Source organism: Dufourea novaeangliae, unplaced genomic scaffold (genome assembly GCF_001272555.1).
Source record: "Dufourea novaeangliae isolate 0120121106 unplaced genomic scaffold, ASM127255v1 scaffold343, whole genome shotgun sequence".
Lineage (NCBI taxonomy): Eukaryota > Metazoa > Arthropoda > Insecta > Hymenoptera > Halictidae > Dufourea > Dufourea novaeangliae.
The window spans coordinates 390147-417109 of NW_015374236.1; the positions used below are offsets into that span (position 1 = coordinate 390147).

At 43.2% G+C, this 26963-nt stretch overlaps 2 protein-coding genes across 3 annotated transcripts; one reads left to right on the forward strand and one right to left on the reverse strand.

The window, feature by feature from the left end:
• The first annotated feature begins 159 nt into the window (after positions 1-159).
• On the forward strand, positions 160-23026 carry LOC107192471 (heat shock protein beta-1). 2 transcript variants are annotated; one of them, XM_015581729.1, is made up of 4 exons: positions 160-481; positions 10334-10456; positions 11447-11633; positions 21863-23026. In XM_015581729.1, exons 1-4 carry the CDS (start codon positions 294-296, stop codon positions 22055-22057), a joined length of 693 nt encoding a protein of 230 aa, XP_015437215.1. In that variant the 5' UTR covers positions 160-293; the 3' UTR covers positions 22058-23026. The 2 variants fall into 2 exon arrangements, with proteins under 2 accessions (XP_015437215.1, XP_015437216.1); XM_015581730.1 differs by lacking the exon at positions 10334-10456 and having other exon boundaries at positions 163-481.
• Positions 23027-24492: 1466 nt separating this feature from the next.
• On the reverse strand, positions 24493-26741 carry LOC107192470 (nischarin). Its single transcript, XM_015581728.1, has 3 exons — positions 26347-26741; positions 25740-26052; positions 24493-25654 (listed from the first exon to the last, which is right to left on the reverse strand). The coding sequence occupies exons 1-3, from the start codon at positions 26472-26474 to the stop codon at positions 24689-24691; spliced, it is 1407 nt and encodes a 468-aa protein (XP_015437214.1). The 5' UTR covers positions 26475-26741; the 3' UTR covers positions 24493-24688.
• Between the last annotated feature and the right edge of the window lie 222 nt (positions 26742-26963).

The window sequence follows — 26963 nt, forward strand, 5'->3', positions numbered from 1 at the left end:
TGAATTCCATGTATCGTGGCTAGTTTGAACCGCGTGTACGAGGCGCGAAGTTTGCCGAAGGTAGCCGAGCATCGACGAACTCCCACGAACTATTCGACGTTTGCCTCGGGCCTATTTAAGGAGCAGCCTGTGAGCCGCGCTCATTCTTAGGCGAGACAGCGTGCAGTACGGTTGTACGTGACCGAGTATAATTTCGCTATCATAAGAAGCGATCGTTCGCGGGGGAGAGCAGTGCTATATACCTTCTTTAGTGGCTTGGTGAAAGAGACACGAGTGCGGTCAAACAGAGAATCATGGCTGACAGTGGTATCAAGCGTAATATTCCCATCAAGATCGGTGACTTCAGCGTGATCGACACCGAGTTTTCGAACATACGGGAACGCTTCGACGCCGAGATGAGAAAGATGGAGGACGAGATGTCACGGTTCCGTAGCGAGCTGATGAATCGTGAAAGCAACAACTTCTTTAAGAGCACTACTAGGTACGTTGCTACCGGCGTTCCTGCCGAGACGCACCTAACCTATTAACCGCGCGCACAACCGCCACGATTACTCTTTTGGCTTGCGTTTGCGATACATGTATCTCGGAATCAAAGATTAGTTTAACATCCCTTTCGTATATTCTACTTAAAAAGTATACAATCCTAGTTTTTGTACAATACTATCGGGTATCCTTCGTGTTCTTGATCCTGTCAACAAACCAGGACTTCACGGACATTACGGTACTTGTTTTATGGAAATTCTAGAATAGTTTGTTTACACGAACGCTAGGTGTTTCGGTTTCAAATGGAAATTTTGATCGTTCTAGATTCTAGAATAAGTACTTTACAGTGATGTATTTGAAAGGAAAGTTCATCGCAGATACAAACAAAAGAGAATCGATGTTGCGATTAACCCTCGGGTGGCAATGCCTGGGTCTGTTTTGATCCGAAATTTCGTCAGTTATGATACAAATATATAATTCCAGTTATCAGGAGTTATATTGGCTGGGTTAAAAAGATAGGAATTTATCAAAGAAGTAAATACTTACATACGTTCAAATATACATTTAGAATATACACGTAACGGTCCAAACAGATTCGGGTACTGCTCGCTGCGTGACTACCAAAGCTCCCCGAGGGTTAAGCTAATATTTTAACGCTGCAATTTTAAGAAGCGCCTCTTTTTATTTACGATCGTGTTTATTCTTGATCCCCTTATATTGCATTGTTACTGTTCATGGTGGAATTCGGTATGTATCAACACGATTAATCGAAACTGATTAGAATGAATCGATCGATGCCGCGTTTTCGCAACATGAAAATTATTTCAATTGGGATGTCATAGTCGAAAGATTGCTAGGTAAATAGAATTTAATATCGGATAAGGTAGTTGATTCGGGCAGATTACAGTTGGAGTTAACTGATAGAATGAAACAATATTATCACCGGTCAGGTCGGCCACAGGTTACAACAACGATAACTTAGCATATATTGGGTACATATGTATGTATACAACCTGAAATATTCTCGTGGAAAAAGTTCCAGCTTGCAAGCTATGGACTTCGATTACTTACATAAGCGTAGTGGTGTTGTATTGCATCATCACGATAGTTGTAAAAATGAAACGAATATGGGCAGGACATTATCGAGATCGGGTGAAATTAATATAACAATTGCGAACAAGTGTTCGCCGGCACAGGCAGTGCGACGGAGTCGAGAAGACGCAATGTAATACGTACAATTTATTTGTCGTTTGTTGGTTACACAATGGTTGCTGATTTTTAGCGGCAGTTAGCACAACAGTGGCGTCAGTACGTCTATTCGACGAAGTCAGATTCGAATCCACAGTATTCGATCGGATTCAAGTGTATAAATCGAGTCGCTAAAATTTAGATATTTCGAATAACGAAACGGTACTCTCACATTCCTGGTCGGATACAGAGTGTTATAATAATTGACGGTTCGAATTCCCGAGTAAGCGATCCCGTGTGATCGTCTGTGCTCGGAACGAGCGGCACGTCGGCATCTCGCATTGAAATACTCATGCAACGGGGGGAATCGTGTGAAAATGGTCGAGTTGTTTAGGCGAATTACAGGAGGAAACGTTTCGCGCGATTACAAGTCGGAGGAACGGGAAGAAAAAGAATACGCGGTAGTATGTAATGACAACAACACGCGCGAACATATTTGTTATTGTAAGATAATGAAAATCGCTTTCGTAGCGAGGTAGTTAGGCAGGTAGGTATAAATTAAGGTCGCGATTCTGTTGCTCTTTTTTTTTTTCACGCGTGCATACATATGTACATGTATATTCGTCGTTTCACGTATTTCAGTAACGTGTTCGCTATTTATAGAGGCTTCGTCAGTACATTCGGTACGAACAACACGAGCCCCCTCGATGTTCTCTTGGCTAGCGGGTCCTGCCGGGGGGGGGGGGAAACGAAAAAAAAAACCATCACATTCCTAGACACGCGTCGCGAGAGACCTTGAATCCTCGCCTCCAACTGTATTTACACGGTCGTTATTCGATCGATTTTGGATCAAAACGATACAGTTGAACTTGTCTTTATTAGAAATCCAGCTTGATAATGATTGGAACACATGGAATATTCTTTAGTCGAACCGAAGACATTTGGGGGATTCGGAGAATTTGCGTCGGAATTCGGTGCGTTGAACGAACCGCCGCACCGCGCCGCGCGCGAATTGAGCGGATCGACCGAATGCGTGCCATGTGTCACGGTTTTTGCGTGCCAACGCCGCGTGTAACCAAACAGTCATGTTATTTTAATAGGTGGTCTGTTCGAACTTTGATGTATCGTTGCTCGCCTTTCCACGGAAACACTAATTATAGAGTCCGTTGATCTAGGTTTATTAATGGCCGATTCGAGAAGTTTATGATCCTTTAACGATATTTAATTTATTTAGTAGAAGACAGCAAGACTAGAGGTATCGAAACGAATTATTCTTTGGAAGTGTCTAGCAACGAGAAATTGTGTTAGTCGGACCGCCCTGAACTTTTCTCCCTAGATCGAAACTTTCGGAGGACCCTCGGTAGATATCTCGAGGGGAGATTGTTCCACCCCTCCGTTCAATAAATTTTAGTGGTGTAATGAGCGTTAACATGTGGTAGCCTCGACCAAGTTGCGTGAATTTTCGGTTCGCTCTTGGCAAATACGAATTGAGGACGCAGAAAATTTACGGGAAATTTCGTAATTTCTGGGACTTTATCCGTCGTTCGTATACCTCGTCTCCGATCGAAAGTATTCGGTGACGTTAACGGTATAACCGCGATTGAATTCTTTTTTTTCTGTTTCATTTCTACGCGAAACGCGAAGCAGGTGGAGAAGCGACTTTTATTTGCTCGTAAAGAGGAAGTCGAATCGGGGCGGTCCGAATCGAATCATGTGTTCTCTTGATTCGAACAGCTCTCTGTTAGTCATCGGGGTGGAGTGTAAAGTTAAAACTATTTGAACGGGTCCAATTTCATAGTTTAAAATTTTTAAACAATAAGAAACCTTTAAGTCATCAAATTGCTTGGTTGACATTTGGGAATCGTGTTAAATACCGGTTGAAATTACAGTTTTACGCGGAATTAGTTTCGACGAACCGATTTTAATTCGATGCCAGCGGTAAATTGTACGTCTAGACTAATAGGCGAGAGCTAATGGTTGCCCGTTGGTAATAGAAAATTGCTCGCTATAATCGCACACGGCATCAAACGAGTCAGTCGTTGGATCCTGAAACAATTTTTCGTCTCCCGAGTGGCGATCATTATGTAAATGTTCGACGTTTGTCATTCATCAGTTGAAACCATGAACCATACATTGCATAATGGAGTGACGTTTAACGGAACTTGTTGCTCCAACAAAAAACACGCTTCTTCCTTTAATCTCGTTAAATGCATCGGGATGACGCGTCGTCGCATCATCGAACAGGAAGATTCATTGAATGGGAGATTCTTCACAGGATCTACGATCAATCTCGTCTAGAAGAACATTGCAGTTGCCTTTGTTGGAGATCCCACAAATCCAATGATACTTTGAACATTTTAATAGACCTGTTCCTGTTGAATTATTATTATTATTATTATTATTATTATCATCATCGTTATTTATTCACTGGTGCTCAACTCAGTCGGCGAAATGATCCAAAATTATTCCTAAAGTGAACTTTATCGATTAGAAACGTGCATCGGTCGTAGCAAACGTGTTATGAGATATAATCGCCTATTGCGTCAACGCATCCTTGACAGTGACACGACGCATCCCCACTCGGAATCGTGCACTAAATTGCAATTGCAAAGTGTGCGGAAAAGGTGAGGAGCTTGCGTGGATCCTGCCTCGTTTTGCGCAGTAATTTTTCCGTGCTCTTTGAAAGCAACACGGTAACCACGATCTAATAGAATCCAGTAATACGACTAGTACGGTGGTCGTTCGGTTTATTTCCACGGATCGAAGGCAGAAGGATCGACCATGTTCGTCGTGGACCGGGATCTTTATCCGTCGGATCATAAAACGGTGATCAAGTTTCGGTAGGTAACGACGCTTTTATACGCAATGTACGGGATGATCGCGTATCGCTTTGGCTTTGCTCCAGACCTCGTATAAACGTTCGCAGGCGCGGGCGATGACAAGAATGTAGGTACTTGTACGGTTTCCGAAGGTGATCGTTCGATATTGGAGTAGAATCGATGACCTCGGTCCGTTTGGAATGCATCTACCCGTACGAAAAATTGTCGAAAGTTCACCGAAATTGTTCTGTCTTCGAATAGCACCAAACCACGATCTTTCGATAGAAACGGAAAACTATATCATCTCTGTTTGTAATTGATTGGCACCAGTTTCATAGTTTCAAACAAGTTTCTCCTGGCTACATTGAAGTTAGAAACATGAAATTCTCGACTCCTTAGTCGGTAAATTTACGAGCTCCTTTGTAAGCAACGCCGCGAGCTTCGAATGTAGTGCGAAGAAACTTGTCTGTCAAGGTCTCCGTTGTGCAAATGTTATAAATTATTCAGGTAACGTGTAGAACGAGTTTCTTAGCCGTAGACAAGAATATAAGGTCAAAAATAGTTCTCCCGTCTTTGAATAAAATAAGATCCAAGTGAAATTTGAGCTTCTCTCGTGTGTTACCATCCATGTCTACGCTTGTGCTGTATGTTTGTTCGTATCTTGGGTCGTCGAAAGCCTCGCAAAGGCGCTTCGCATTGATTAAGGGCGCTGGAAAATGCTATCGTGAGAATAAACGTTCGGGAAAACCGAGACGCGCACTCGATCACTCGCTCAAAGCTCGGCTTTATTCGGCGGCGTGGAACACGTTCGGTGAGTAAGGACGGTGGCGGGGGGGGGGGGCAGGTGCTCGAAATCGAGCATGAATCGTCGGTTTACCCGTGGGAGGCGAATATGGACCATTACGAGGAGGTCCGAGGACTCGCGTAGCGGTGACGCAATTCTTGTTCAGGGACGATTCGCCGCAAATAGACAAGTATAATTCGAAATAAATGCTCTCCCCGAGTTTCCTTCGAAAGTGTTTTATAGTGCATGCTCCATGGATGACTCAGCCATTCTTTTGATCAAATTTTTCAAGTGAAATCCGACCAAACACGTTCTTTTATTCCGGAAAAATTTCAGTAAATTATTTCAGTGAAATCGTAACGCTATTGGATTCTAATGATCGATAAAAAAACGATCGTGTTTGGTATTACGGAAGTATTTATAGCGATGACCCTAGTATTGAATTAATTCGACCGACGCAACGAGTTTCATGGAAAGCAACGATGCTCGGAACAGATAACAAGACGCGCTACGTGGATGGAAATTAATCTGGCGAGTCGCGTGTAACACGTTACAGCTCTGTACGAGCATGCCGAATCGATGCTCGAAACTTTATAGGCGAGCAGTCCTGCTGCCAAGATTTATGTCCACTTACGGATTAAGCCTCTTTGGCGTGCTACGGAATGATTAGCGCAGCGTTTCACACTCCACGTGTATCCAGTCACGTGCGCTTTGCGCTTCCCTTTAACAGATTGACAGAGCGCACCAGTCGGATGCACATTTTTCACGGTATAGTCGATGGGAGCGTATACGTAGTCTATAGAATCGTAAAGTGAAGGTTTTATCCCCAATGAAGACAATACATACTGGTATACATACTATACGTATAACAAACTGCAATTCTTCACTAAGGACGCTTCACACCCTATTGTTCTGCCAATTCTTTTGCTTTGACACCCAAAGTACAGGGTCTAAATCCAGCTACTCGACGAAGAGTCAACAGCAACGAAGACTTCATTTTCGTTAGTAAGACTCGTTAGTAAGTATAATAAAGTGCTTGAATTGGAACTTAGGTCATAAGTTAGTGATATTGAAAGAGGATTCTTTAAGTCTTAGGAAGTTTTCTTTCAATATCACGATAATTGCATTCAGATTGTGAGAAATTTAAATTATGCATAGGTGTTTCTTAAATAGGAAGGGTATCCTGAACGTTCGCAATGTTTGGATCACACGTGCGGGTAGACGGTATATCTACATAGGTATGCAGACTCGCCTAGGCTTAGGGTAATCTGTTGCTGCGTCGCTTGACCTATTCCTCGTGATTGAATTAAGCGATTGACTCCCCGTTAACCATTTACAATGCGTAACAAGAAAATACAATTACGAGCAATTGTTCCGCCGATGGGATCGCATCCCCATTGATCAACGTTATCGTCGATTCAATCGGAAATAATCGATTTTTAGGGTATCTTTCGGCTTTAATCGTTCGAATACGCCCGTCACCTTCGAACTATCGAGTTTCATCATTAATTGAAAGTTTGCTCACAAATTTGCATACTATACGTCGCGAGAATAATCGAAGGGTGATCATCGGTCATTGTGTCAGAGTGTTACCGTTACACCGTGTTTGTCAGTCATCGATTTTTCTCAAGCCGCCTTTCTAGGCCAAGTACGAGTCGATAATTGCATTCCATACCGAGAAGTTTATAAACTGTGTACATTGATACCTTTCCAGAGATAAATCGGAATTGTCCTTCGTCCTATCTTTGCGCTCTTTTTGTGTTCGATAAAATATCTCAATGGAACTATTCGAGCGCAAACAGATGAAAGGGATTTCTTGTTTACGTCGAGTTCAAGCGACGTTATCCATTTGGATTTCCTTGTCCCTCTAGATTCGCACGAGCAAGACCTTTCGAGATCCAGTCACGAAAACGAATAGCTAGAATGGAGCCGTTGAAGTATCGCGTGGCCTTTCCAGCTCGACAGTTCCGTCCTCGCGAGATCCTGCACGAGCATGGTTGACCTCTTCTGGCTCGTCGAGACTACGCGGTAGGACCTTTCTCCTGACGAGGATAATTGTTGTCTCGCTGCCTTTCCGCGCCCCTCTCCAACCCCCCGGAACGCTTCTCGCGTGTTTTACTCTAAAAGATATTTTGACAGACAATCGCGATCCTTCTCGATATGGCTCGCGCTTTTGTCCCGTGTGAAAGAGGGGCCCCCTAAAGAGAAAGACCTCTTTTTAATTTTTTCTCGGCTCTTTTCGCCTCTTTCTCTGGCCGGGCGAAACGCGTCGCTGGCTTCTTCCTGCACACGATTACCAACGGGTCTGTTCAGTCCCTTCTATGCGTAACATTAAATGAATGTTTGCGGATACACGCGCCCCTCTTTTCTACTCTTTGTCGAAGCTCTTGAACACGAGTCAACTTTTCAAATTTTCTTTCCTCCTTTAAGTTCAAGGCTGTCTGAGCTACTAAGGCATTTCTCAACGTGTTGATTATGGAGAAATTTTATTTATTTAATTCAATCAACATGTTACTAAACGTAGTAATCAACGATGGACTATAACTAAACGGGAGTGTACGGATTTTATTTCGTCCTGGAAAAAACTAAATCATTTAAGAACGTTAAAACTTTCTTTTAGGTTTAAAAGTTATTAGATCTCACAAGGAAGAAATTATAGGCGTATTCGAAGGGTTCACTGGATCGGTTATTTTAACTCTCTGGTAATCGAAGAATGCTGTAGCAGCCTGTCAATCTATCTTTCGGGCCTGTCGTCTTTGCTCCGTTTTTCCCACCACGATGAACTAATTTCTTCCTGGATGGGGTTAATAACCGTACATTCAATTTAGAACTTCCAAGATACATCGCCGTTGGATTAATGCTCCCTTCTTTGATTGTTTTACCGTTCCCATTGCGCGCCGACTCCGCCGGTCTATCTCTTTTCATGGCCGCGCAGGATAAAATAAAGCGCGTGGACACGGTAGGTCGCGTGACAGGATACGTCGAGGACATTTTCTTCTCGAAATCGTTATCCCATTTTATGTAATTCCGCTTTCATCGTCGACGGAGACAATAGAGACAGCGTATTATGCAATAAAACGTTCAGTACACAATATTTCCTACATAATTTATTCATTTTATCAGGAAATTATTGGCACGGCTCTCTTACTCTAGATTCTTCTTCCATCGGGCAAGGCTAAAAACGTAAATTACCCCGGTTTCAAGTTCGTTTGTAACAGCTGTGTGCCTACGTTACTAATCTTAATTTAGCTTGCACGACAAAGGGTTATCAAATTTCCTGAAATAGATGCAACCGTTCTGTGTGTGTGTGTGTGTGTGTGTGTGTGTGTGTGTGTGCGTGTGCATGTCAGGGCACGTACGAGCCAGGGGGTTAATATCGCGCCATGACACCGCGTTGCAGCTGGTGCACCTATTTTAGTATCTTCCAGGTCGGTGGCCTCCCCGAAGAAGAGCCGCGATTTCCGGTTTTTTGGTTTATGAAACTTGCAGCCAGCCCGACATTTTAGTCGCTATAAATAACGCCAATGACCGGCCTGAATCGGTGAGAAATTAATTCGCGGAGAGCCGACGATTGTTTAAAATCGGAGTAATTGGCGTGGCATCGATCGATATCCAAGTAGGTTGAAATTTAAACACGGCTGTAAATCAAAAGAAGATTTTTCTCGATTAATATAATTTGCTTTAAGTCACGGGTAATCGTGCGTGAAAAACTTGTGCATAGAATTTCCGTCGAATCGATACGATTCGATCGGTGTACGATTTTCTGGTTAAAAGAAGGGAAAGCGGACAGGTTTGTTTGTTTTAATCGTGGTTGTTTGGCTTTGCAAAGATTGCAGCGAACGATTGCGATATTCCATCAAACATTGTGATGTTTACTCGATGTTTAACGCTTACAGTTGTGAACGTTTCTTGAATCACGCGTTTCAGAGTGTATGGATCTTCTTAATGGCAGCGTTATCATATGTATATGCGATTTATATCCACAGTCTGTTTACATTTTTAAGTGAGATACAGAATATTTATTCCTGAAATATACCTATATACATACAGCGGGTTCTGTACAGTGTAATTTTGTATTTCTGAGATCTTTCTCCCAGGATGTTCGCGACTACTCTCGGTTGCTGGCTTACCATATAAGTAATTCTTACAGCTGATTGGCATGATACGGATACTTGGTTTTAGCCTGCTTAATTACTGAATTGCCGAGTGATGTAATAACGCGTAACACTGGGTGACGTAAACGCATTAACGAACAGCTTGCATCGGCGATTCCGAAATTTGGCGTTTTTGGTCCGCGAGGAACATCTCCGTTTTATTTTATACGTATTTGTTTTTTCGATTTCGACACAAGTTTTTTTTTTTTACATCGCTCAGCAGTTCGACGAGCAAACAAAAGCACAGAAATTTCAAACAAGCGTGTATACCAACATGGAAAGCAATTTTTTCGAATAACGGCGGGGACGAAACTTTCAGGGCTACTTTACACCTTTTCTCTTACATGTAAATACGGAGAAAAGCCTGTAATTTTATCCTGGGAATGGAAATTCTTTGGAAACACCTCTTTTGAATGCAAAGTTTCTTGGCGATAAACTTCCAACTCCGGTCGATTTAGAACGTTTGGAATCTCTTTGTCCGCGAACATTTCAGTTCCTGAAACTTTCACGAAGGCTGCTTCAAAGTTGGTGTTACATACCCACAGAAAAAACGGCTTTATATTTTTTCGCAAAACTCAATCTCGTAATTTTGCTCGAAATTATTGTATTCCATATTATCGTTTGTTTGTCGAATATTTATCGAACAGTTTTTAAAATATTTCCAGAGAATAGTTGTCGTGTGACACGCGGATGGTTTGTCGCCAAGAAACATTCGAAATTCTCGGGACGAGAGCGTTTAGCGACCTTGCCCGATAATAATGGCCGCTGAAAAACGGAAGCGACACGAAAGAAACTAACCAATCGAAGTTAACAAAAATAATAATGTCCCCTATTCCCTCCTGCTCGACTTCTGTCTCGCCTTCTGATTGGCTCTCTGCATTGGCACGTTGGTGACTAACTCGAAGTCGACATCACACGAGCTCCAGCTCCAGCGAACACCGTACGTCGACGACCTCGAAGACCGGAGGTTGGGACAAGGTCGGCTCTGCACCACCGCCAACGCGGTCCGCATTCGACAGCTTCAAAAGGTGACGCTACTGTAAACACAGAAAACGAACAATCTCCAGAAAAACCATCCGGGAAGACATCATTAGCTAGATCCTAGAATAGTGACGCCTGCCATTTTGTTTTCTCATCCCGCAAACAACTCGCCACGATACCGCCGAGACGCGTCTGAATGAACGGTACTGACAAATCGATGGCACTCTTCAAAACGCGTACTCTTGCCTATGATGGTATACGTACATAATTGGAAGAATTAAATTTCCGACCGAGTTATCTCTAGACCATTATTTTCTGAGACGAAATATTCTCTGGTTCACGCAACGAGTGCCATCGTTTGAGCATACACATGATCGTTCGATGATAAGGTAACACGCTTCAACATCCATATCCCAGTATTACTCTCATCTCCTAGCTACCTGTTTCTCTTTCTTTCTCACCGCTAACCGCCAAAATACCATCAGAACTGCACTGTAAAAAAGGTAATGGGAATGCATTGTTCGCATTGATCGTCAACCAGTAATTAACTCCACGGCGAACGATTAACCAGCCTCTCTAGTAGCGTTCCGTAGTTAGCTTGGTGTACTTTTGTTTTCGCGAGCGAAGCCGTACATACACGCCGACGCCAGCACACTCCGGTTGAGTTGACCCGTTAAGTAGATGCGCACGACTTTAGTTCTCCATCCATGACCAAGTTTCTGTCCATGTTGTTCTCTGTTCGTTGCATCATCACACCACCAGTAGGTAAGGCTCTTTCTCTCGAACTGTGCACCCAGGTCAATCGTATTGGCGAACACGAGCCTTCGACCGCCACCCTGAGACTTTCGTCTCTTTGCCCCTCATTTTGTATCGGTCCTGATTTCACACAGTCTCTCTCACCGTCGCCGACGCATTTTCCACACTTGTTTTGTTTTTTTCGTTCATCGTTCCGCGAGCGCACTTGTCCCGCAGCCGCAAGAAACCGATATGGAGTACCGCGTTGTGTTAATCGGCCGTTGCTCGTTTCTACCTTTCAGCACCACCACGCAGAGCTCTCAGAACAGCAGTTCTTTGAGCCCTCAGCATGACTCCGCCTGGTTGGACGGACTCAACAGTCCCCTCATCCAGGACGAGGGAAACAACAAGATGCTGAAACTCCGATTCGATGTCTCCCAGTACACGCCCGAAGAGATCGTCGTCAAGACCGTGGACAACAAATTGCTGGTAAGGATGCATATCTTTTATTATAATTATACGATTCGATCGAGTTTACTTCATTAAAGTCTTTGAAATTAATTGTATACTACCTGAAACTTTGTAAAAGCCGTCTATCAAAATTTAATTGAAATCGAGTCTTGTGTCACGTCTCTCTGGCTCGCGAAATTTCTAACGGGTCAAAGAGCCGTAGAGAGCGCCGCGACCATTCTATCGAGAGGCGTTCCGGTGCCGTCTCGCGGTCGCTTAATTGGGCCGTAAAGACAATTGGCTTGCGACTTTCTTTGAGATCGCGACAGTTCGCCGTGCCCGCGCGACAAACGTGAAATTATATTCCACCTGAATCATCCGACGCATATTTCGCATCGGGGACCCGTTCTCCGTTGCGCAACTTGGCAACACGCGAATCTGGTCCACCTTTTTACGCAATCCGCGCTTTGACTCTCGTTAACGTCCTATTAACAGTTTCGATTTATACGTATATCTATGATCTGCTTTGTTGTTTCTTCCAGCTGTTCGACCGTCGAACTGCATTTTAAAAAAAAAAAAATAAAGAAAAACCTATTTTTATCGAGTATACGCTGATCGATGCACCATATGTATTTGTTGGTTTCCGTTCGGAGTGCACATGTCGTCGTTCGAGAGGCGACGAGTCCGGAAGCGATGGTTCAAACTTTTCTGTCGGTTTACCGGTTCTATGAGCACTTCACGGGTTATGTGGAACATTCTAATTGCTCTTATTACGTCACTTCCCGGCAGGAAGTCTGCTCCACCGGCCGAAGCGGTGTGACTCGCGAGGGGGGTAATTCTCTCGTTACTTAAAAGTACCGCAGCGTCTTCGTAATTAAGCGCGGCGTAAAAGTCCCTGGAGCTACGTGTTAGCAAACCGGTGTCTGGAACCTTTTCGGGTTAATTTCAGGTTTTTTGAGCACCGTCGTGCACGAAACTAACTCTGTGTAGGTACCTACTCTCGTGGTCGTATACTCTCGAAGTAATCGTGTCTCTGCCGCGTGTGTGCGCATGTGGATAGGTTTTTCTAGCACGTCTAGAAGGGAGTTCTCGCGCAGAAAGTCTGAGCCAGAATTTTCTCCAAAGCGCGCGCACGTTCAAGTTTCTTCTCTGGCCGGCGTTCCTGTCGACCCGTCGACTCGTCGACGGAAATAACCCGCGCCGAAAATAAGTTCACGATGCTCGTCACACTGCGACGGCTTAGAATAATGTTCGGCCATTGTGAAGCTCGTACGCGACAACCAGGAACATAGTAATCCTTCGATGATATTCGTGTCGATATTTCTCTTATTTGTCGATCGTTTTCGGCGACAATTGGCTTGTCAGAAGTTGTTCGAAAACAAAATGGTAGACTTGAAGTTGGTTTTGCAGACTTTGGTACCTTTTTTAATTCCACCGTCAGTGGAAAATGCTTCTGTGTCGGTGGAACTGTTGGCAGGACTGATTACGAAAGCGGAGGAGGAGTTTCGACAGACGCGACAGAAAAATCAGGCGCCACCGTTATGCAAAGCGAGAGGGGAGGATAAGGTCGTTGTACCGGGGCGATAGTCTCTCTGTTAGCAGCGTAATGGAGGAAAGATCAAAGCGAAGGAGGATCTTTTGCACAGCCACGAGCACAGAGGGACTGCTTTATTTCGATTTCATCGCTAAACGACCGGGGGTCTGCCTCTGATAAACCCGTCGTTATTTTTCTTTCTGTTTTTAACCACTCGAATCAGGGAACAATGACGGCGGCTGGCGTTACGCTAAAGCCTCTCGGTACGATTAAGAAATTGCTCCGTTTTTTTTCCATCGGCGACGCCGGTGTATTTGTTTTTGCATGCCGCCCCCTTTCAGACACGAGAGATTACGTTAACGGAAGCTCGCGCGTTTGCCTCTTTCGCTTTTTGTGTCGGTCGGTATTTACATCGCTTGTAACGGACGTTGGTAAAGATTAAACCCAGATCGTTCTGCTTAGAAGAATTTCGTATGAATTTTTCAATCATCCATCCTACCTATCTCGAAATCGATGCGAATCGGAGCATGGGTGGACGTTCCTCGAGTTTGAGCCCGAAACTTCTCGAGTTCCCTTCGATCTTTATTTTTTCATCTTTCATAGCCGAAATTTCTTCTTAGTATCGAGGGCTGCGAGACTCGACGCGATCTTCCTTAACCGGTCCGTGACGAGGGGAATTTTAAAAGAACGACCGTCTCCGAAACAGGTTGGCTCGTATCGTGGTCAAGGTCCAGGCGAGAATCGGGGTCGCGCGACGGTAGTATCGGCGGTCCTTAAAGGGCTCCGCCAAGGCCGCGTTCCGAAGGATGAGCAGCAGACGGAGCGAAGAATGCGCGACGATCTACTCGTTTGCGCGAGTTAGCCGGCCGCGGGTTTGCTCTGACGTAATGCCTCGCTCGGTAAAGTGTGTACGGGCCGGATAAATAGGAGCAGGGACCGGTTTGTTCAGTGGTCTTATTCAAACGAGCGGCCACTTGGAGGGCACGATTGCGAAATATCCCATTTGTTTACCCGATTCGGGCAACTGGGTCGTCTCCCTGGCAGAATGGCTCGATCGATTTTTAATGGGGCTCCGATAATGCCCCCCTCCCTTTCCCTTGATCTATGGATTCTCGCGGCGACTAGACAGCTACAGGTGTTTGTTGGCTCGTTCGACGAACACCGCGCGTTAGAAAACCGATGAAAGGAGAGGACACTCCGTGTCTGTGTCAGAGTTCACGAGTTCTGGCCGTGAAGAATTGTTTGGAGACTTCATTTTATATATGTATTAGTTGTGTGGTATGCCTTTTTTAGAATTTAGAAATCTATCTTTACGCATACTATACAACTAATAGATACAAAGTGGAGTCGATTTTTCCTTAATCGTTATTGCACAAATGGCCAAAATTCCTGCCTTCGGATACAGCCAAGTAGTGTCTGTAATGTCTATATCCTGGATGGGATACGGTGGATTGTGCACAGCGAAAGCACTTCAGAATGTAGCAGTATCCGTCGTTATACAAGAGAAGTCGTCAAACAAATGAGAAAATGTTGTAGCTGAGAAGAATTCTCGTTAGTGAGTCCTCCTCGGTATGACGAATAGGCACTACGAGCAAGGAACTGACCGCCGCGAATAGGATGTCCTTTATGTAAAAAAATAACTGAATGTTTTTCGAGAGGCAGACGTTTTTTATGGCCGCCTTGTTTGGCGTTAAAATTTAGGTCGTGGATGAAGTTGTTATGAAAACACGAGGCGTCGCGTCGCGTCGCGCGGCGGGCTTTCCTTTTTCGGTCAAGGAGAGAGTGCTCCATTAGACGGTCCGGAAAGGAGTCTCGCGTTACGCCGACGCTTTAATTGACTTTCGAAAGCTCAGACGATTCGACGAGCCTGCTTTACGAGCGAGCGGGGAACGTGAAAATTTTAATGGTTATATTTAGTTTCTGAGTCAGAGGAGCCCGCGTTCTTTCGCACGATAGCCCCCCAAAATTTCGTTGCCTCGAGACCATTCGAACTCTCGAAATCTTCGACGAGACGCGAGGTTTCGATCCTGTGGACGAGGTGGTCCAACTACGCGCTAGGGTCTGAATATGATTTTCATTCTAGTGGGAATAGTACTTACGAAACTACGACAAGAGACAAAAAAGAACAAAAGCTTATGTTAAAAACCTTCACTATATTATACATATAATCGCGTTCGTAAAGTCACATAATCAGAACTGTTTTCAATCAAATAGACATTTGGGTCATCATCCACCCATATTGTCTACGGAGGGTTAAAAATTTGAATTTCGCTTTGGCAATAAGTTCTCAAGTAGTCTGAAAGGTCTGAAAAGTCAGACTACCATACACGAATGAAAGCTGTGACCGGAACGGTGTTAAGAAATAGGACAACAAGGTCGCACAATTTGATCCTCGAACCTTCCACGGACAACCTTGATCGTGAAACGAGACACTTTGCCTCGCGACAAAAGAAACCCATGACGGTGACCTTCTCCACGTGGTAAAAGACGCGGAGCAACCGGCCTTTCGGCCGGAACATTCGAATCTCGAAGGAGGATGATCCCAATGCCATTGAAATTGACAATCGTGTGTCGTCAGAGCCGGTTGCCCCGCGGTTTTTGCGTAATCCTCGCGGTCGCGGTCCCGGTAAGACGATATCGAGGCGGAAAACTTAGATCGGAGCCAGAGTTGAGTTACCAGTGGCAGCGTGTGTCAGTGGCTCGTCCACCGGTGGGGGCTTCCTTTTGCTCTGCCATTTCCCTCCGTTTCCCTCTGTCTAGGGTTACCTGCGGCGCTCTGGTTGTTCGCTAGCTTGCTCGCACTCCTGCTTTTGGTCTTTTACGGGCAGCACCCGATCGATATCTCGAGAACACGCCGAGGAGGAGAGCACCGCGTTTCCTCGACCGCCACCGCCGTCGCCGGAGCCAGACGCTCGAGAAATCCTTGCTGGAACTCTCGTCGTATCGATTTGCATTCGTGCCACTCGACCGCGAACAAAAGATACCCAAAGCTGTTACTGCCCTCGAGCTGTTCGCTACTCTTTAAAGCGGATTCAGAGCTGTCGCGTTAACCCCTTTGGTGACTCTCAGTATCTTGCTAGTGGTAGTACTTACTATGCTCTTCGAAGCTATCTGTGACTGTGATGAGTCTGAAAATTACTTGTGACTAACCAGGCCTGCGGTGCTTTAACCTTCAAAGACCAGTAGTATTGTCCTACCGTCGTTTCGATCACACATGGGTTGGTGTAGTTCCAGAGCATTTTTTTGGCTATATCACAAATATATAAGTAATTTTTACACAAATCTTTTGATAATACATTTAGAAATGCCAGGTGTCTTCCGGACAGACTGGGTTACCGTAATCGAATGTGGTCTACGAGGGTTAATCCTCGGACGGTGGTGCCTGAATCCGTATGGACCCCCCGAGTATTTAATAATTCCACATTTAACTGGTTGACCTATGAATCGTATTTAAGCTAAGAGTCCAAACGGACCCAAGCACTGCTACTGTACGAACATTAAAAACGTCCATGTTCCGAGGGTTAATTGGTAAGTCTACAGAAAGTGGTCTGTATCAAAGATAACAGAGAATCACGTTAATCGGATCAGGCCGTTTGTAAAAGTATGCGGCGACATAAAAATCGGTAAATACCTTCGACCACGAGATTATTTTAATGCTCCCCCTTCCGCGTGAACTCGTTAATCGTCGTCGAGACTGGCCGAGACGGCTCAACTTCACGGTTACTCTGGCCAGCAAACGCTCGAGTTCCCAAGCGAAGCATGATCCTCCTTGTCTAAAGAGAGCCGTGCTCTCGTAGTCGCATTATCGCCGCGACGGTGTTCCATTTGTACATGTATATTCCCTTGATCCCTGTCCTCGCGTCGTATATATTAGAGGCAACTGTTTTACTTTTTTTTTCGTCTGTCGAGAATAACGCAATCCACCGCTTAAAAGCGAAACGAAGAAAAGTGTCGTCCGCCACCTCCAGACCGCAAGCGATGGGGGGGGGGGGGAAGAGCTCCTCTGACAATGAGTGTTACTCGAGCAGAAAAACCCCACGATTCTCCAGTTGCTTTACTTGCTTTCTAAATCGTGTTTTCTTTCCGGAACGATACAAAGGAGGATACATAGAACAGTAAATCAACGATGAGTGTTCGAAGATTTCTCGGCACTGAGTGTTTGAACACTGTACAGTAAATTCTCGATAACTGCTCGGAAAGATCTCTACGCTAAATGCTTCTGTTTCATCCCCGCTACCGGGGGGTTACACACTTGAAGCTTGGCCCCAAAATGCAATTCATAAAGTGCAGAAATCGTGTCCATCTGCGATAACAGCTTCAAAGTGGTTCCGAGTTTCGAGCGTTAATCGAAGACTTACTGTACAACGTTTGGAGAACACACACATGTCGATCGTACACCTTCGTCGGACAAATTAAGGCCGCCGTCCCGGAGGTAGGAAGACGAGCGAAGCGTGTCCGAATAGGATCGCCGCGCGAAAAAAAATGCAGGTGCAAAGGATATACATACATATATTTGGACCGCACCCACCCAGAACGAGGCGACAAACACGCGTGAAAAAGCAACAGCATCACCGTGGCTGATTCGCGTTAGCGTCGGGTCGGCTCGAGCGAGGGTGGGCGAGGCTCGCGTACCGCGCTAATTGCGTTACGCAAATGACGCTAATGAGCCGCGTTTCGACGTCCTCGAGGCGGCTGTGGCGACGGCGTCGCGAGAATTCTCGTTCTTGGACCAGTTCGACCGATCTGTCCGCGCGGTTCGTCGCTTGCCAACGAACCAAATGTAACCTGGCCTTAACCTTGTGGGAAATCGCGGAACGTACGAATCGGACGTTCGGACGCGTTACGCAACGTACCCGATCGATTTTCATTGATCGTACGGCGTCGATGAGCCGTCGAGTGTATCGGAACTAGTGACGCAAAAGTCTCTCGATCAGGCATACACTCCCGCTTATAAGTACTGGGACACTTATCGAATATATGATTTGATTTGATAACGATTACGACGTTTGATGGATAACGAAACGTGTTTACGAAACATCACACGTTCTTTTTTATATATATTTATTTATTCATATACGGGTATAAAACCCTTTAGTATATAATCCAGTTAGAATTAGCCAATTGTAGGTAACAATCTGCTGTACGTGCTATGCCTAAAAGAGGTTTGCAAACTAAAGCAATAAACTGTCTCTTTATACAATACATATAGATCAGGTACCTATCCTAATATTTATGAGCGGTAGTAAGAAGGAATATCTTCGAGTGCTCGAACAGTTAGAAGTTAATGAACTGGATCTCTTCTAGTTTACAAGATTACAAATTATCTTGTCCATAAAACACTTTTGCCTAGCTTCTTTCTGATTACATAGGGTATTTGTCTCGAACGGGTCGCCGAATGGCGTCGCGGCGCCTGGACCGTTGACTTGGTACTTGTAAGAGACGACGATCTGGGGCAACGTCGAATCTTCTTTCTTGTTTGGAATGTAAGTGCATCAATTGCCCGGAATTAGGCCACACCGATCATCCTCGGATAGATCTCGATAGGGGAGGATCGTTCCGTTTGTTAGGTACGTGCATTCTGTGGCGACAGTTTGTAAAATCGGACTGCACATAGACCAGCTTACGCGAGCAGACGCATTAAAAATAGATATTGCATCATACACGAACGACTAGGCGTCGAGTAGCCATTCTATGCCATGCAAATACTACAGCATGACAGGTAGTTTCTTACGGGATTTCGTATAAATGAATCTTTATTAGCGTAAACGTTACGCAACAACGATTAGCGGAGAGGCCGAGGTGTCATCGACGTATTTAGAAATTGGTATGGTCAAGCACACATCCTCTAGTGGTCGACTATCTGCTTGAATGTGTTTACTTCATGCCTCGATGTTTCTCACAATAACGGAAGTTGTAATTGTGCAAGATCTTCAAGTTTAAACGGTTTACGTCAGAAAGAAACAGACTTGTTCTGTAGAAGATTGCTTCCTGTTTTATGGAAAGGCGTAACACTTTCTATGTGCGTGATTTGTACCATTCAACCATTTCGCAGAGGTTCTTGTAATATTACCTTAGTAACTAACGTAACCTTCTTGGCCAGAAATATTTTATTAGCCCAGTCGAAAACTTACGCTATCGCAGGTATACCCTTTCGCGAAAAGAAATGTATTGCAACATAGATGCACGCAAAGATTATAAGGTAATACGATCGATAACAAGAGATTTTATGCGTTAATTTCCGGAGCTTTTTTTTTTAAAATATTTCGCAGCCAAAACGATAGTAGAGTGGTGGCTCATGGGAACACGTGTCTCGCTTCGAACGGCAAATCGGACCTCATGTATATTCGACCAGGGTCCCCGTTCGACGATAGTATCTGAAAAAGTGCTCTACCATGCAAAACGAATAACAACGAAGTCCGGGGCCGCTCACGCGAACCCAACGTTCCAGGAACTTGAACCGGCCGGACGATTGCTCGGCGATACGCAAATGACCCCGTAATTACTAATAATTTGACTAAACAGTCGAGTCGTTCGGAGGATGTCTGACTTTGGCGAAAATTCGGGTAATACGCGGGAAATTATAAGAAATGAAAAGAAGGAGAACGAAGGGCACCTTTGTCGAACAAGAACCGATCGATAGAACCAACCAAGCGGGCATACGAGTACTTGCATAAATAAAATTAGGATCATCTCGATGGGCATTTTGTAGATTGTGGAAATTTCGTTACTATCATAGACATAGAATATATCCATCGGAAGAACAAAAAAAATACATAAAGTCACATCTATCAACCATGGAATATATTAGGTTCATGGGAATAAATAATGATGTATACGGTTAATGAATAACATTGTGATGCCTTCTTAAATCTCCGGAAGAAGGATTGGATTCTAATTGGCCTAGCGTTTGTCGAGGAGATTTTTACACGTCCCTACTGGAAAATGTTCTATCCAATCTCGATGATTACTGCTTGTCGGTTTTGGTTAAATTAGAATCATTATAGAAATTAGTTATACCACCTGTTACGAATATTTGCCGGCGGCAACACTGCCAAACGTTCACATTCGCAGCGACCTCATCCCTGCTGCCAACGTTTCATCACCGATTTGGCGACCGAGCCAAAAATTCTTCGATGCGTAGACGATATCCGATACTCGTATAAATTTTCAAAATAGTTCCTATCGATCGCTATTTATCGTCACTTGAATCATTCGCTGTCGAAGTACAATTTACAATTAGGAAGTTCGTGCACCCTTGATTAATCGACGATAACCAATTTTTTTCAGAAACGCAGAAATTGAGAATTAGCTAAAGTCTGCATCGATTCAGTAATAATTGCAAAGAGATTGTAACTATTATCTCGAAAAATTGTGTCTCGATGAATTACAATCTCTGAGTACAGAACGACGAAATCTCAGAAAATAGATGTGGAGTGACGCATTTTTCAGATATCGATTCGGTCTCGAGACGCAACGGGAACGGTTGGGTGGCCGAATCTGTGGCGCCCTTTCGTCGCCATTTTCCTTGTCTTATTATTTCATCCTTTCCACGTTATTTCTTCCACCGAATCCTATTTCTCCGCTTTTATCGTTAGTCGAACTGATAGCAGCTTCGCTCGACGAGTCTCGTAAAACGTGTCGTGTTCCGGCTGTATGTATAATACCTATACTTATACATATACATATATCGCTGGCTCCCATAACCTAGTTTCCTAAGATGTTTGCGTCACTTTACGAGCTACGCGCATTCCTCCCATTTCACCCCTATTCTATCCTTTGGGAATAAACCCTCAAAAGTTTCATTTATGCTACGATACATTTCTAATCGTTATTCTCCTTTTTTGCAATTAAATCAACCTTTTTTTCACTGTGAAACATGAGTCATCTATAAGGTTATTCGTCTTTAAAATAGCGGACCGAGTTCTTTGAAAAACGAAGACTTCCAACTTTCGTATTATTTCGATCTTTTCCTTCCAATAAAGAATTGGGTTAGTGGGATCTTCCGATTTCCATCACCGTCACCTTATGTCCGTCTCTCCATAGAAAAATTTTCAGTTTTAAGTTCCGTATTGTTTTAAATTCGTATCACGAGCAAATCGACGAGTTCGCGTAAATCTGTTAGAATTTTTATTTTTACCCGCAACACTCGGAGTTACGACGGTTCAAGGTTTTATCCTCGAGATACAGACGTTCCTTTTTTTGCCCCGATATTGGCAAAATTTTTAGTTATCTGCGTCCATAAATATCCGTGACTTGTCCCTGCGGTTCGTATACACTGGGATGGGTGGTACGAAAGTGGTTAGCATTCGTTTGAATAAAATATGTACCTGCTTACCACCGACCCCAATATGTTATCGCACCCCTTGTCCACCACCACACACCAACAACGATCGACTTTTAACGTTTGCGTGATCGCAGAAACGAGCCTGTCCAAGCTGATTTATTAATACGGACACTTAATCGAACCCTGCAACCCAATTTCACGGCCTTGTCCCGACCTGTATGTACGTGTGGAAATTGCGAAATTTTCCTGGAAAACTAGCGATCGACTGGCGTGTAATATTAGACATACCTACTGTCGAGATCTTTTCGAGTGCAGAAGGAGAACCGAAAATAACTGTACCGCGTGAAGGTTGAATTTAGTCGGAATAAGCAATCTCGTTGATAGATTAAAATCTTTCTGTACAGTACGGAAAACTGAATTCTTAAAAGGATTTTCTCGTTGTTTGTCCAGGTCCACGCTAAACACGAGGAGAAGACGGAGAGCAAATCGGTGTACAGAGAGTACAACCGTGAATTCCTGTTGCCGAAGGGAACCAACCCTGAGAGCATCAAGTCTTCGTTGAGCAAGGATGGTGTGCTGACCGTCGAGGCTCCGCTTCCGGCGATCGGATCAGGCGAGAAGCTGATCCCCATCGCGCAGCAGTAAAAAAAAAAGAAAAACAAAGTAAAACCAATTAATCGGACGAACATGCGAGAATTAAATCCCCCCAAAACATCCCTCGATATTCCATCATCTGTGCGTCCGTATCTGATCGCTGAGATCGCTCCTTCCTGTCCCCTTCCTGAAATACCTGTAAGAGTCTACCTTTCTCCCCCTTTATTTCTTTTCACCTGTTTCCCTCCGATTCCTTTTGCTGCGTACTTCCATGTTTCATTTCCAGTGTTCCCGTCTCCCTCGATCATGAAAATCGGGATTCTACCCTTTCGATCCCTACCCGAAAAGAAACGGCAAACGATCTTGTCCTGCAAATCGAACGGCGATTCTCTTTACGAATGGATTTTTGGACCATTTTCTACTTGTTCTTAAGAATCACAGATCGTCGACCAGTTGTTTTGTTATTTTTTACAGCCAAACAATCTGATTTTGATCCGAGGGGTTGATCGAACGATAATCAAATTTTCAAACGTGAGAGATGATGGTTTACGCCGGTGGCCGTAAACGGGGACCGCCTAATTTTGTATAAAACTTGAATGTATAAATGTTCGATATACAGTGCTTCTCTTTTTCGAATAGATATTTGTCGCTTCGACACTTGTCCGAGAGTACACGCATTTTTCGTGGTTGTGTCGTCTGACGGTCGAATCTCGATCGGTAGGGAATCAAGTCGCGGGGTCAGTTTACCGACCGTGTGTACCAGTCATCGTCTATGGTTCAGGAAATAAAAAGAAATGAAATAAATAATTGTAATCTTTAAGGTCTAAACGACGCGTGGACGTCGTTGTGATTGTAGGAGAACGAATGTTTGATAAATTATTCATCGTTTTTGGTACGAGCAGCTTTTTTGACGCTTTGATACTTCCTTTTTAGAAGTAACACGAACTTTTTCAGGAACACGCATTGCCTTTCAAAATGTATCTTAGATGTTGCGCTTCGTGGGGAAACACGAAGGGAAAAGAATCGAAATTAAAAGAAAAAGATATTAAAAAACGCATCGCGTACTTGTGCACCATAAAGTTCATTTAAAAGAAACAAATGTTGTATCGTGTGCAAATTAAACGCGAATGGAGAAGCGATCTTCTGTAAACGATAACTTATGTATGTGTTAGTTTTAGGTACTACGTTAAAAGACTATAACACGAAAGTATGCTTAGAGTATTGTAAGCATCGTAATGATTATTATTATTATTTATGGACATTTTACTATTGTCGAGATACGTATAATGTTTAAAAGGTAATGCGAACAATATGGAAGTTTAAATAAAAATAAATTTAAAGATATCGGTTTTCTTTATGTTCTCCATATTATCGTTTGTTGTCGATGAGAATACTTTTTAACAGTCGAATAAAATATCGTCGAACCTCTCTACTACTTTATAATTAATTAGTCAGCTTTGCATATATTGACTCAAAGATTTTCGCTCCAGCTGTGGTGCGCAAAACTATAAGCAGAGGGTTTGTATTCGCCAACATTTCAGAAAAATTGTACCGAACATTTGTTTACATCTTATCACAGTTTATTGATTTATAATTGTTTATTAACAAAATATTCTATCATCTTATATACATATAGATAGTTTGTAGTAAACCATTATAAAATTGATACACCGTACGTAGTTACATTTTTCAAAACAACGTCGTGTTAAAGATTTATACAACAAATAACAACAATCTCAATGATCGGCAAAAGTATCAGACATTGTTCAGATCAACCACTAATTTTCCGTTGCATCGTTCACAAACCCACGACGTGTACGTGTTAATAATTTAAATGACCCGCTTTGCAGCAGACACACATAATAAATAAGGTTCTTTTTTCTAAAACAACTGATATTCTTTTAAAAATGCGATTTCTCAACATTTTCGATTTCGTATCTCTATCCTTGTTTGAACTTATTTAATTGAAACTGACGAATTTGTATAGCGAATTACATAAACATGTGAGAACCAATGAGCTCGCGCGACCAAGAACGAAGTTCTCTCATTTTATAAATAAATAACTTCAATCAATCCGATTGCTTTTACTTACAAATGTTTCGAGTATAAAAAATATATGATGGTAACACGCAATATACAATTTAAAAGCAATTAAATACACGGAGAGATTCCTACAAATTTCTGTTCCCCTGTCTTCGGGGTCTACTAAATCTACTAAAATCTGGATTTAGCTACACATAAACACAGTCGACACATCTAAGGTTTAAACTACTCGTTTACTGTTTTGGTATGCATTTATACTGATTGAATAGCAATGTTGTTAAAAGGTGATAAAAAGCACCGATACGATCGACCGTTAATAAATACGATTATAAAAAGAGATACAGACGTGATTCGAGCGGATGTTTGCCGATTCAAATGGGAGCTTAAAAAAAGGAACTTTTCCACGTGAATTCGACTTGTTTGGTATGGTTTCGAAGTAATATCACATGAAAATCAATTTGTTCGTCTTTACAATCTTTATCATCTCGTAAACAGAATGCGATAAAGATATCTATCCTCGACTTTTCATAAAATTTCCTGTTCTTCTCAAAGACGGGCCTCAAGTTAATCACAAAAATTCGTATCAAAGTGTTCCTTGCGCGGAAAGTCTATTGTCTCGAATTTAAACTTTATGTTGTTCTATACGCTTGGGATTTCCGCGGAAAAAAGGGGCGCGTCCGATGCTGTGAACGTTGGCGATTTACCCTCTCTGGCGATGCGAAGCGCCTGATGAACGGAGACCGTGTCTAGTTCCTTTTGGTTAGGTTTCTCATTGTCCAGACAAATATCTGCCGCTCTCTTACCGAACGGTTCCAACACTTTTACTCTGTAATCGACGATCGTTGAAACTGGATTGCCGGTTAGTCTCAGGTTCTCCAAACAAGGCAAATGCCCGATGTTTTTCACCTCCTCGATCTTCTCGATGCGATTGCAACTTACGTCCAGGCCCTCCAGCGAATATAATTTCGAGAAACTTGATAAGGAAGTTAACTTGTTCTGCGACAGGTCGATGTACACGATGTAACCGAGTTTCGTATGCAAATCGTCCGGTAGAGTCGTAAAGTTGTTCGACGCTAGGTACAATTGGGACAATCTCGGTAACCAGGTGATGTTCGATATTTCGGAGAGAAGATTGTTATTTAACATTAGACACTCTATATGCGGCAACAATTTAATTGCTTCGTCAATGATTTCTATTCGATTGTCGCTGAGATCTAGATGGGTCACTCTCACCCAGACGTGAGAATCGTTCGCATTCTCGATAATTTTATGCACCTCCTCGCACATTGCGAACTCGACGATGTTTCGGAGTTTCGTGTTGTTTACTACTAAATGTACGACCGTATCTCGAAGATTGCCCATATGATATATCTTGTCCACGGGATACCTATTAATCGTTAATTCCTCTATATTTTTAAAGCTCGATAGTTCGATCGAAAGCGTGGACGTGTAAATATTGCTGGTTTTGTAGGGCTCTAGACTACCTTCGATCTCAAGACCAGTTAAATGGGAATTGAAGTCCAATATATGGCTAAAGTCAAACTTTTTGTCAACTACTTCCAATGGTGGACAAGGTTGTTTCAATCTTTCGCTGATCGCATATAACTGAAAAGGAGACGTTTTTCATAGATGATATTTTCAGATACTTATGAGTTACATATGCAAATGAAGTATGAAAGTTTTTAGTCACCTGTAGCGGATTAAATTTGTAGGTTTTAGATTTTTGTAGCAAACTGTTGCCTTCTGTGAAAAACTCTAAAGCCATACTCTGCAGCAGGAAAAATATATCGTATATGTGCAAATCCAGAAATACAGCCAATTCTCGGGACATTGCTTTCTTCAAATAGTTGTAGACTGCATTCAGATATACTTCCAGGTTCAATCTACGTTTTTCTACAAAGGCTTCGCACTTGTTGCCAATCAACTTTTTCGGTGGCAATATGTCCTTTTCAACGCAGTGTTCTGTGACAAGTTTGTCGTGAAGCTCTACAAACTCGTTGTATCTGTAAAAGTATACCAATGAAAATAGATCAACAGAGGCTTAATTACGGTATAAAATACGCATTAATATATGCCCATGCTGCAATGTATACAGTTCTTTCTAGAGAATAAATGTTATACATCTAAGAAATAGGCCAGTACCACTTTGTTCACTAAATTCCAAAAACAATATACCGGATCAAGGTATATTAGAATTAGAGCAAGGGAATTGTTTTTTAGATACAAAAGGAGCAACGCGAACGTAGAAGCAGGTAAAACAGATTGAAATTGGAAATAGAAAAATCGTGAACGTTTACCTGTGTTTTACAGTCCACTTGATGGAAGCAATCCTAACCTCGATGCAATAGTAAGTGACACCGTCGACAGTGTCCGCCGATGGTATTTTAATATGAACATTTTCCTGATTCAACAAAAGACACGCCATTCCGTCGAGAAATGGCCCTGCTGATCGTTGAGCTGGTACGTGGCAGAGGAGTTGTCAGTGTTGTCGATCGGGCCGAGAGGTTATCCTGGATCGAGGTGAGAGCTGTCAATATCGACTGTTTCACGTCAGAGGGAGGGACGAGTGTTATCCGTTCGGTGCATCGTACTCCGTTGATTCTACCGCCGTGCCTTTTTCGTTGATCCTTCTCTCGCTATGCAAAACAATTCCATACGAATGTACATCTTTGACAGTGATTCACAGTGATTCCCGTTCTCTGCCGCGTTCTCGAAACGTATACCGTGTCTCCACCTTGCGATCGAATCGAGCTTCACCACTACAGTTTTGTTTCACGTTATGCACATTGACATTTCGTTTCTCCTGCTCGTGCTCCACTGGACTTCAAAGACAGGTAGTTTTTGTCAAACATCGTTTAATTTGTTGCAATGTTTTGCGTTTGAGTTTTTATTCTTTGTTTTCATGGTGATTCAG